The 11,573-nt window shown below is 42.3% G+C and overlaps 1 protein-coding gene across 3 annotated transcripts in view; it reads right to left on the reverse strand.

The window, feature by feature from the left end:
* Positions 1-1,966: 1,966 nt before the first annotated feature.
* cdh8 (cadherin 8) overlaps positions 1,967-11,573 on the reverse strand; it is a 145,587-nt gene continuing 135,980 nt past the window's right edge. Inside the window, exons 11-12 of one of the 3 annotated variants that reach the window (XM_077564175.1) lie at positions 6,450-6,701; positions 1,967-3,697 (exon numbers count right to left, since the gene is read on the reverse strand). In XM_077564175.1, the coding sequence (XP_077420301.1) occupies positions 3,210-3,697; positions 6,450-6,701 (740 nt within the window). In that variant the 3' untranslated portion in view covers positions 1,967-3,209. Of the gene's footprint in view, positions 3,704-6,449; positions 6,702-11,573 lie in introns of all 3 variants that reach the window. The other 2 variants (XM_077564174.1, XM_077564176.1) reach the window with 2 other exon arrangements.

Here is an 11,573-nt window from a genome sequence, read left to right on the forward strand (position 1 = left end):
CAAAGGGAAGTGGCCAGCAGCCTTTGAGTCATCCTCCATTTTATTTAGCACAGCACTAAAGGCTCTGACTTTCCTGTTAACACTTCATAATGTCAACCTGATAAAAAGAAAAAATAATAAAAATGTCCTCATAGGCAACAACTTGGAGGTATGAAAGACTCGTTCAGCGACCGCCGTTTCCTCGTGTTGCTCGGCGACGAGCGATAAGGTTTTTGATGTCCCCCCCCCCCAATGTTGTAATAATAGCATGTTGAGTCAAGTAGGTAAAAAGTCAATTTTCCTATGTGTGGCATAAGGATAGACAGCAAAGTTCTTTGTTTTGGTTTGGGGATTTTTTGGTAGTCATCTGTGTACATCATGTAATGTGCCAGGCTGCATCAGCTTGCAGAGGTCTGCGAAAATACCAACATTTTCTCATTTGCAGATTTACACTGCACCGGTTTTATTTGACGCTATGGATTATTTTTTGGTCCATTTCCAATGTAAAGTGGCGGTTACAATAACTAACAAGGGGAAATGTCTTTTTCTTTAAACTCGAAATCTAGTTCTAGTTGTTTGGTTTATTTCTATTCCTAAACTATAAGGATAGCACGGTGAGTCACGTGGTAAAAGGCGTGTGCGTGCGTGCTTGTGTGTGCGCTACACGGAGAGACAGCAAACGGACATTTATAGCACTGAGAGAGACATAAAAAAGAAAGTTGGTTAGTAAGTGAAGAGCAGCGTAGGAAATGGAAAGCTACAGGGCCGCTTATCCCGCTGTTAGATGATGCATAAACCTGCCATCAGCCTTCCTACAACCGATTCAACACGAGCGGTTCGTCCGCCTTGTTGTTTCTTCACACTGCCAGCTTTTGAAACACAAGCGTGCAGGTGTTACAAGGCTTTCTTTGGACTTTATTTTCTGATGTAATGTTCCAATTTACTAGATTTTTCTTTCCCTTCTTCTTCCCGTCTCATACACACGGTCGGACTTCTCCTTTCCACTTTTTTAAGATGAGCGGAAATGAGAACATCATGCAGGACTGGAATCGCTTTGGAACAGCAGGGGTACGTTTCTCGTGTTTCTTTAAAGGGTCAGCAACAGCGGTCGATAGAAATTTACCGCATTTCCCATAAACACTTGCTTTAACTTCTGTTATAAATAAGTCAAATCAAATGGAAACTACTCTGTGAGTTGTTGAACACCTTGAGTTGGTGGTGTCTGACTTTGCTAAAGAAAAAGGGTGATAACAACCAACCCGAACCAAACCACAACTCTAAAAGGTTACGAGACACAAGAATTGTAGAAATGGAACGGTCTTGCTACCTAGAGTAATATGTACGCCTGCGTGCTCAGTACATGACCAACGTGAAAAGAACCTGCTCCTCATCCTTATCATGCAATCCTACCAGAATGTTGAAAATTTTGCTTCATCTCCCACCAATCTTCAGTATTAAGTATCTTCAAAATCAATGGGGTTCTTAGTTAGAACTGTTAATTTATCCCTTCCCCCAAATTTGAGCAACTCAAACCACTAAATTAAACACTAAACATAACCCTAAATTAGACTTAAGCTTACCATACTCCCTAACCCCCATCACAAAACCTAACCTTAATCCTAAATCTTAACTTTAACCCTAACACGACCACCAACTCTAAACACAACAAACCCTACAGTCTGACACTTTCCCTCACGCTAGCACGACTTCTCCGACTCTAATCCTAACCACCTAAAACGCTTACCCCATACTTTTTAATACAAAGCTCTTAACCCTAAAACCTCATTATTTTTTAAAGCATAATAATTCAGACTGTTCAAAATGTGACTGTTGTACTTGTTAAAATTCTCTTCTTCTTATTTCACACAAAAGACATAATTAGTTTGTTTTGTATTTTGTTCCCTGAATGAACCTAATCCAAACCAAACCCTGACCTTAAAACCAAGGTACGTATCCAACCATAGTCAATATGTTGGCCATCTGGAAGGCGCGTTGATTCCTCTCCAAATTGATCCTCTTCTGCAACCCCCCTTTGCACCACTCCTTAAGTAGCAGACAGCAACCATTCAGCGCTATTTATAAAAATATATTTGACAAAGTAGGAAACGATACAGGGTAATCTGGAGAGATTACAGTACAGGGGAGTAAATAATTGAACAAACACACTGATAAGCATTGAAAGCACGGCAGAAAAGGTGAGCGGAAGGTAGAACGCGCTAGTCGGTAGACCTTTGAGTCTACTGCCTTATTACACTTTGGAAACTTGAAATTCTCTACCAGCCTTGTCTGAAACTAATGACGTTAGCAGAAATGCTATGTACAGCACAAGCCTTTTTTTTTTTTTTTTTTTTTACTCTTATCATACAGTGTACGCACAATATGCACACGGGCTGGATTTGTGTCTTTTTTTTTCCTGGCAAATCAAATGCTGAGTTAGCGGGTAGCAGAAAGATGCTAACACCGCAATCAGTTTATATCTTGGGCTAAAACCACTTATTTGTGGAGTTGTCAGCATGGAAAGGAAAAGATGTACAAAAACTCATGAAAGGTAATGAAGAATTAACACAAAAGAAAACAAAGCATTAGGTTACAATTGAACTTGCTTCTGTAAAAAGAAGGCCTCAGAGTTTCTACATTTTTTGTTGTTGTCCTCACGTTGTCTTTTTATAGGCTAGCTCGATGGCGGCGGAGCCATCTGTAGCATGTAAATACAAAGAGTTGTATAAAGCGTAGTTTATAAATGTGGCCACCATAGAGAGAACATATCAAATGATAACAAAGTCACTTTTTTTCCAAAGCCAACACCCTTTTTTGTCTTTTTTTTTTGTTTGTTCTTCAAATCCTCGCATACATTCATTGTTGTAAGGTAGACCACATATTGCTTTAAAGTCCGTTCAAGATTCTCTGACTGGACGAGGCCGACCGGCTCTCTGCTACTGGAAGTCACAGCAATGACTAACACCCAAAACACTGCTAGACACTCCACAACGGAATCTAAAGTTTTTACACTCCACAAGAATCTCCTAGTAAAAAGACGGTTGGTTTCGGCGCAACGATTACGATGTGGATGACTGCTATACCTCGACTCTAAGAAGAATACAAAAAAGTGGCCTGTGTTTTTTTTCTTCTTGTTTTCTGTTTCTAAAAGCCGATAGAGCTCTAGCGCTTAATACACACGTGGACAGAAGAGAAAAGAAAATTCCGAAAGTCTTGTTGTGTTTGTGTTCAGGTCAGGTTTCGCGGTCGCTCTCGCCCACTGAGTAGAGTTCCCCAAGTCTCCTGAAGCGAGGGCCCCACTCCCTGAGGTAATCATAGTTCTGGTCCGAGTCGGATGACGTGGTCTCCAGTGAGCTGAGCGAGCCGGCGACCGACCCTCGGCCCTCGTAGCCGTAGATCTGGATGGAGTCGTACGGCGGCGCCGTGGGGTCATTGTCAGCCTCGTGCAGCCGCACGTTGATGAACTCGTCCACGTCCACGCCGTTGGGACCCGAGTGGTGGCCGGCGCGCGGCATGAACTGCAGGTCGGGCTTGATGTCCTTGCGCGGCAGGTAGCCGTTGACGCCGTCCGGGTTCTGCAGGGTGGCGATGTCAAAGGCCTCCGTGTCCTCCTCGCCGCCGCCCTCGTCGTCGTAGCGGATGATGTTCTCGCGCACGTCCTCGTCGTCCTTGATGATGAGCGGCTCGTTTTTGTGTCGCCGCAGCGTCACGAAGAGCACCACTATTACTATCCGAGAAAGAGCCAAGCACAAGGGGAGGAGACAAACGGGAAGAAACCAGGTCAAGTTCATCCATCGCAAACGTTGATACAAATACGACTTCATTTGTTGCATCACAGCTCAATTTTCAATGACTGGCAACAATTTAGCAACCAAAGACCTTCTGTATATCTTCTGTAGACAATTGACAACTGTCTTGATGCTAATTTGTGGAGTATGACTGTTGAAGAAGAATAAAAGTATTTTGTCCTCTTTGCGTGTTCCAAAATTGAAGATAGATTTAATGTAAGAAAAATATACCTTTGCAAAAATGATTTTTAATCAGTCAGAGATCTCTGGACAGATAACAGCCTCTAATTCATCACTTAAACAGGTGGGATTCAGAGTGTCAAATGTAGTTCTTCCGCATGTACAATGGTTTCTTATAGTTAAAAGACCTCCTCTCTTTCATTTGTAGACAAAACATACTCTCTGGGTATTTTACATGAGCGAGTCAGGTGTGGGTGTTCAAAACAGATTCTGTTCTCAAGGACCAAATGTGTTTTCGCACAAAACGCCGAGAAGGAACCTTTTTAGACTAAATAGTATGTCCCAGTTTAAGGCCAGATTACACCGAAATCAACACCACCCGCTCCGCACAGGACACAAAACATTTCGACAAGGTCAATACTGAAGAATTAAAATGTTAATAATGTGTAACAATGGTTAATAAAATAAAATGAAGTATTAAAAATGTTATAATATCTATCACTGTACACCATCTATTGCCGTAACACTGACAAATACAAGTAACAATAAAAAAAATTGAATTCAGTAGTCTGATTTTCGTCAGTGGTAAGGCGTGCACATGGCGTACAGTCCTACTCCCAAAATTTGAATTTTTCAATATACTGTAACTCCAAAACTGTAACACAACAAAAGTCATCTTTCTTTCAATTTAATCACTGTTAGACAAGTGTAACGCTGTGGTCAGACAGAACACGAATCGCCATGCAATTACATAAAAACAATGCAGTTTGTGCCGATAGGTGCGAATTTGTGCCAGACCACACGATCGACGCGTTTGTGCCATTGAGGATGTTGACACACACACACGGTCCGGGAAAAAAACACATTGTGTCTTGTGCAGGACAAAATAATCATTGCAGTCTGTGGGCACCGGGAGCTGTAAAACACAGCCAGCCAGCTTCCAATACCAGTACCAAGCCAAAAAAACAGCACGCTTGGAAAATGGTGAGCGAGGAAGTTGGCCGATTTAGTGTATTTACTGTACAGTAATTGTTTACAGCCGATGAGCTGTGAACCACGATAGAAATAGCACTTACCCATTAGCCAAAGTTTTAGCACAACCACCAGCCACCTGACGGACTACAGATGCTCATTTTTTTTTTTCCTGTCATAGCAGAAGGAAGAATCCCTCGTGACATCATCGTCAAACTCACTGGAAAAACGCGGGCAAAGCAGCTTTTGATCTTTGGTCTGAGTGTAGCAAAACAGTTGGATTAAGCAGAGGTTGATTGGTCATGTCGGAGGTGTTCTGATGTGCTGTAACAATCTGGGCTGAGTGCAGTTTGAGAGTGACAAGTACCAATGGACCAAAACCAGATCATGTGACATTCCCTGGTCTGTAAACTGGCTGGAAGTTAACAAAATGTTTTTTTGGTGGGGCAATTGGGATCACCCAGAGAAAATCAATCAACATAGCAAATGATAGCAAACTTTTCTGTTAACTTGTGCCCAAGAATCCATGTTTGGGAACCGAGTCGTGCCCAGCTCCTAAAACTATCGAGAACAAGGTTCACCAATTCTGGTCCTCGAGGTCCGGAATCCTGCAGCTCTTAGAATTTTTTTTAGATGTTTCCGCCTACCAACACACCTGATACTAAAGATCAGGATCGTTATCAGGCACGCTGATGATCTGATTATATGAATCAGGTGTGCTAGTGGGCGGAAACATCTAAAAAGATCTAAGCGCTGCAGGACTCCGGACCTCAAGGACCAGAATTGGTGAACCCAGGTCTAGAAATGTGTTTGTTTGGAGGTGGAAAGACACCCTTAAAACCGCTGGATCAAAAATTGGACCGAGCCGTTAACTTGGGTCAATTTGACGCAATTTTGGGTTGTTTTGTTGGGTCAAATTGTTTCAATTTAGCAGGTTGGTCCAATTTTTGACCCGATATTGGGTCATTTTTGACCAAGCAGTTTTAAGAGTGCAGGATCATCTGGGTCAACATACAGTTGTTCATTAAAAAAAAAAACAGAATATCCTATATATATATGAATTGAATAATTTCCGTAATTCCATTCAAAAAGTCAAACTTTCATAGATTATAGATTCAGGGCCCAAAATTTAAGCGATTGCATCGAGGCAGTGGTTAAGGCAAAGCGAATCCAACCAACTATTGAAGATTGACACATTGTTTTGAAAATACCTTCCATCTATCCATCTTTTTTTCCCCCATGCAAAAAACTGGGAAGTATGCATGGTGATTTCTTCACATTATTCAAATTTTTTGACATCCTGTTTTGAGCTGGAAGCCCAAATAATGCAAAAATACACAAATAAATACTTTAAACCACTTAATAAGTTGTGCGCCCTGAATCTATAATCTATGAAAGTTTGACTTTTTGAATGGAATTGCAGAAATTATTCAATTTTGGGAGGATAATCAAAGCACCTGTACATGTAGACAACATTCACCCCAAGGTTGGGTGTCCAGAACGGAACCTTTGTCCCAGTCTGCCGAACCTCACCTAAGAGCAGGATGATGCAGGCCAGGATGGCGATGAGTGCCCCCATGCTGAGGCCAATGGGCAGCACGTAGGCCTCCACGTTGCAGGACTGCACGATCCCGTCCTTACTGCAACCGCACACCCGGATGGTCAGGGTGTTGGTGCTGCTCATGGGCGGGTTGCCGTTGTCCGTCACCACGATGGGCAGGAAGTACATCTCCTGCTTCTGCCGCCGGAACGTGTCATGCTTGGCCAGGACACTAATGGAGTTGTCTGCAAAAGAAGGAAGGGGAGGGGCTGTGAGAAGATGAGGAGAGAGAACTAATTTCGCATCAGACGCCGCCGAGCTTGTCTGGTGTTGATGGATTTCAGCGATTTTGCTCAACGGCAAGAGAGGCGAAGCGGTGGCGTGTCGAGATGGGAAAGGTGCCGACTGCTCTTTTGAAGCCGCTCGCCAGAAGCCGCCTGCTCGTTAGCCGCCTCCCGTTATTAAATTCGGGGCCTCGTCTTATGAAAACTCTTGAAAGTCTAACCTTTGCTTCTCCCGCTGCCGGGTGGGAACAACACAGCGCTCGGCGGATGCAAACTTGATCAAAAAGATGCTCGGCGGGCAGGATGATTTGAGTAATTGATGCCAACATATGCTCACATTTATCGTCTCACAAGTGGCGGTGCGGAGCAAAGAACACTCGCATTCCTGAGCACCGCAATGTCCCATCTCATTTGGATTGCTCGACACTTCACGGTGAGGGAAGTAGAGATGTATTGTTTTGTGTAAAGCGACACGGGTCATTTTCTAAGCAACTTTTGATGGTAAAAATAAAAGTAAATATGTGGCACACGTTGAATAAGCTTGAGAAACAGATGCTGTAGATGCAACTATTTTATACAGCTGATCCCATTAAGGCTCGCAGGGGAAGCTGGAGTCTATCATAACTGAGTGGTCGACTACAGCTTGGATTGGTCGCCATTCATCCATCCATCCATCCATCCATCCATCCATCCATCCATCCATCCATTTTCTTTACCGCTTGTCCTCACAAGGGTCACGGGGGTTGCTGGAGCCTATCCCAGCTGGCTTCAGGCAGTAGGCGGGGTACACCCTGAACTGGTTGCCAGTCAATTGCAGGGCACACAGAGACGAACAATCATACTCACAATCACACCTATGGACAATTTGGAGTGTCCAATCAACCTGCCATGCATGTTTTTGGAATGTGGGCGGAAACCGGAGTACCCGGAGAAAACCCACAGAATCAAATTTAGGTCCACCCTGTTTGAGACCGTGACGGGTAAAAATGCCTTTGATTTTAAGACGAGACCGAGACCTTTAAATAATGGTCTAGAGACCGGCCTCGAGACCAAGACGGACCTCGACAACAACAACACTCTACCCTGTGAGGTTCACCACTTTGTGAGCAAATAGTCCAGCAGCAGTAAGAACGTTTCTTAACATACAATTGCAAGTAATTTATCAAAATCCTGCAAAAACTCAAGAGAATCTGGAGGAATCTCTGCACGTAAGCGGCAAAGTCGAAAGCCAACATTGAATGTGCGTGACCTTGAACCCCTCAGGCAGCATTACATTAAAAACTGGAATCATCAGGTGTCAAACTGCGGTCTTCGAGGGCCGATAGTCCTGCAGGTTTTGGAGGTTTCCCTCTTCCAACACAAGCTGATTCCAATCATCAGGATCGTTATCAGGCTTATGCAGAGCTTGCTGATGAGCTGATTATATATCAGCTGTGTTGGAGAACAGAAACATCCAAAACCCGCAGGACTGCGGCGCTCCAGGACCGGAGTTTGACACCTATGATGTAAAGGAGTGGTCCTCAACCCTGATCCTCAGGGACCGGTATTGAAAGAGGAATAATATTATTTTGTCCTCTTTGCGTGTTCCAAAAATGAAGATAGATTTAATGTAAGAAAAATACACCTTTGCAAAAATGATTTTTAATCAGTCAGATATCTCTGGACAGATAACAGCCTCTAATTCATCACTTAAACAGGTGGGATTCAGAGCATCAAATGTAGTTCTTTTGCATGTACAATGGTTTCTTATAGTTAAAAGACCTCCTCTCTTTCATTTGTAGACAAAACATACTCTCTGGGTATTTTCCATGAGCGATGGCGAAAACAGAGTCAGGTGTGGGTGTTCAAAACAGATTCTGTTCTCAAGGACCAAATGTGTTTTCGCACAAAACGCCGAGAAGGAACCTTTTTAGACTAAATAGTATGTCCCAGTTTAAGGTCAGGTTACACCGAAATCAACACCACCCGCTCCGCACAGGACACAAAACATTTCGACAAGGTCAATACTGAAGAATTAAAATGTTAATAATGTGTAACAATGGTTAATAAAATAAAATGAAGTATTAAAAATGTTATAATATCTATCAGTATCCAGCCTGTTTTCCATGTCTCCCACAGCCAACACAGGTGGAGATCGTTCTCAGCCTTCTCCAGAGATTGCTGACTAGCTGATGATATGAATCACCTGTGTTGGCTGTGGGAGGCATGGAAAACAGGCTGGATACCGGTTCCTGGAGGACCAGGGTTGAGGACCACTGATGTAAAGGATATCGCCACGTGGGCGCAGCAACACTTCAGTCCGTCACTACATCTATAAAGGCAAGTTAAAACGCTATGAAAAGCAAAAGCCATACATCAACAATACCCAGAAAACTGAAACAGTCAGCTTCTGTGGGCCTTAACTATTCAAGGGATGGACTGACGCAAAGTGGAAAAGTGTGTTGCGGTCTGACGAGTCCGCATTTGAAATTGTTTTTAGAAATCAAAACTGTTGTGTCCTCCGGGCCAGGTACATCCATGTTTTGCATAAGGCCACGTATTACGAATCCTAGTTACTTCTATGATACTACTTCAATTTGCTTCACCTTCTTTGTTAAGTGAGGAGGATTTGCTCTTTTTTTTACAGGGGCTCGGCTTTGCTTCACAATGCCATTATAAGCTGCTAACATGTGCACTGTGGGGCTTGGTTTCATTTGGCTTCTATGATGAGACACTACTCTGTAAGATGGGAGATTTGCAGGTAAACTTTGCTGCCAGGTTTTTGTGTGTGTATTGGGAGCAGTGGGGTCACTACAGCGGCTCGGGTGTGTTCTGTGGGGTCATTATAGCTGCTCAGCAACACTTGGTAGGGGTTCATTTGCGTTCCATGAGAGCTTAGCTCCCATACTCCCGTACTGTGTCACAAAACCTAGCTAACCACAATAATACTACCTTGGAGCCTGAGAACTTCCCAGGTTGGAGTTGGTGGTATGGGGAAGAAGGGTTTTACATAATGGCCGCTCATATACGCTCGGTGGAGGCTTTGCTTCTACATAAATCAGATCCTGGTTGCACTAATGACACGACCAAGAAAGATGGGAAATTCAAGGGTCGTTTTATTTTTTAACAAACAGTCTCCTGGATCGGATTGTGTTCTAATTTCAAGGGTTTGCGGGTACAATCAATCCCAAGGCTGCGATATGAGTTTTTCTTTTTATTGATAGATTCAGTCGCTAGTAGGGAGCACTTAAAGTTCAATCCGTTGAAGTGCATTTTTCCTCTAGTGTGTGGGCAGTTCCCGTGATTACACTCATCATCCCAAACAAAAGGGGCGCACGGGGGCCCGCCTGACACTCGTCAGTCAAGTGTCTGCCGCCACCTCCGCCAGACAGAAATAGTCGATTGGAGTGGCAATGGCGGGCCTCCTTTCAGGCGCTATAGACAAGTGGCTGCTGCGGCACGTACTATATAGAGGAAGAATGACAGCACATATTTGCTTTGATTCCTGCTAGGGTTACATTGTGTGTGAGAACAAACGCGCCCTCGACTCGACGGAGAACCGAGCGAGACAAAGGAAGAAAGAACAACAGCGGCTGTTTTGATCCAACGTGTCGCCTCGAGAGAAAAGAGAAAGACGCCTGTAAAAGAGCAGAACCTTCATGACTCACATTTGATCCAGTGTTGTATAGGTTACACTTTGACCAACCGCCCCCCCCCCCCCAAATGACACTAGCTACTATAAAACCATGAGGTCATCTGAGCCAATCAGAAGACTAAAAAAGTCCAGAAAAGGCACAATGAAAAAAGGAGTTACTGCTGACTATTGTAATGTTTGAATTAATGATTAAATCAAATGGGGAAGAAAAAATAATAATACAAGGTTAACACAGTGATGATACATATGAAAATAAATTGAATCAATGGTTACTCAAATAATGATACATAAAAAAAAAGAATAGTAGTATTTAAAAATACATAACTACATTAAATATGAATAGAATTTGAACAGAAAATGATTATATGTATAAAAAATGTTAATAATAAATAAATCTGTAGATACAACTAATCAAATGCAAGATGAAAAAAAGTATTTGAATAAAGGTTACCCAAATAATATGAAAAACGGCAATCATAATAAAAAACGTTTTTTTTTTTTAACTATTCAAAACATAATTGAATAATGTAGACAATGATTAAAGATGATTAAAATTTTAATCTGAAAAATCGGAAAAATACGGACAAAATATAAAACGAGAAAGTTATGTCACATAATATATTCATTAGGGTAAACATAATTGAATAACATAATAAACTAAAATATACAATTAAAATAAATACAAGGACAAACAAATAATGTGACGTAGGAACAATAATGAAATACAATACCCACAAAATAAATGCTTTAACTCATATAATATTTATTGTAATATTATTTTAACAAAATAAAACCACGTACTAAAATAAAACCATGCTAGAAACAAACAACAAATAAATTGTCTACTGATACATCCCGAGTCCCATTTACCGCAAATATCCAATGTACCCTAAAGTATATATTTAACTCATCTTTAGGAGGTCTACGAGGAAGAAAGAAAGAAAGAAAGACATTTGATATGGTGCATTTGTCCTCCATATAATTCCCCACTGTGTACCCATGAGCTAATGCACCAACGTACGAAAAACAATATTATTTCTGTAGTAAATTGTGTGCCACCCCCCCCCCCCCCCCCTTTTTCAACTCTGACCTGGTTTTGATGGGCTGCGGTATGTTAGCCTGCAGCCTGTGTGTCCAAACAGAAGGCTGCTACCATATGAATAGATTTTCGCCGTGAGCTGAAAACATTACACGTCACG

This window comes from Vanacampus margaritifer, chromosome 4, assembly GCF_051991255.1.
Source record: "Vanacampus margaritifer isolate UIUO_Vmar chromosome 4, RoL_Vmar_1.0, whole genome shotgun sequence".
NCBI classification, from domain to species: Eukaryota; Metazoa; Chordata; class Actinopteri; order Syngnathiformes; family Syngnathidae; genus Vanacampus; species Vanacampus margaritifer.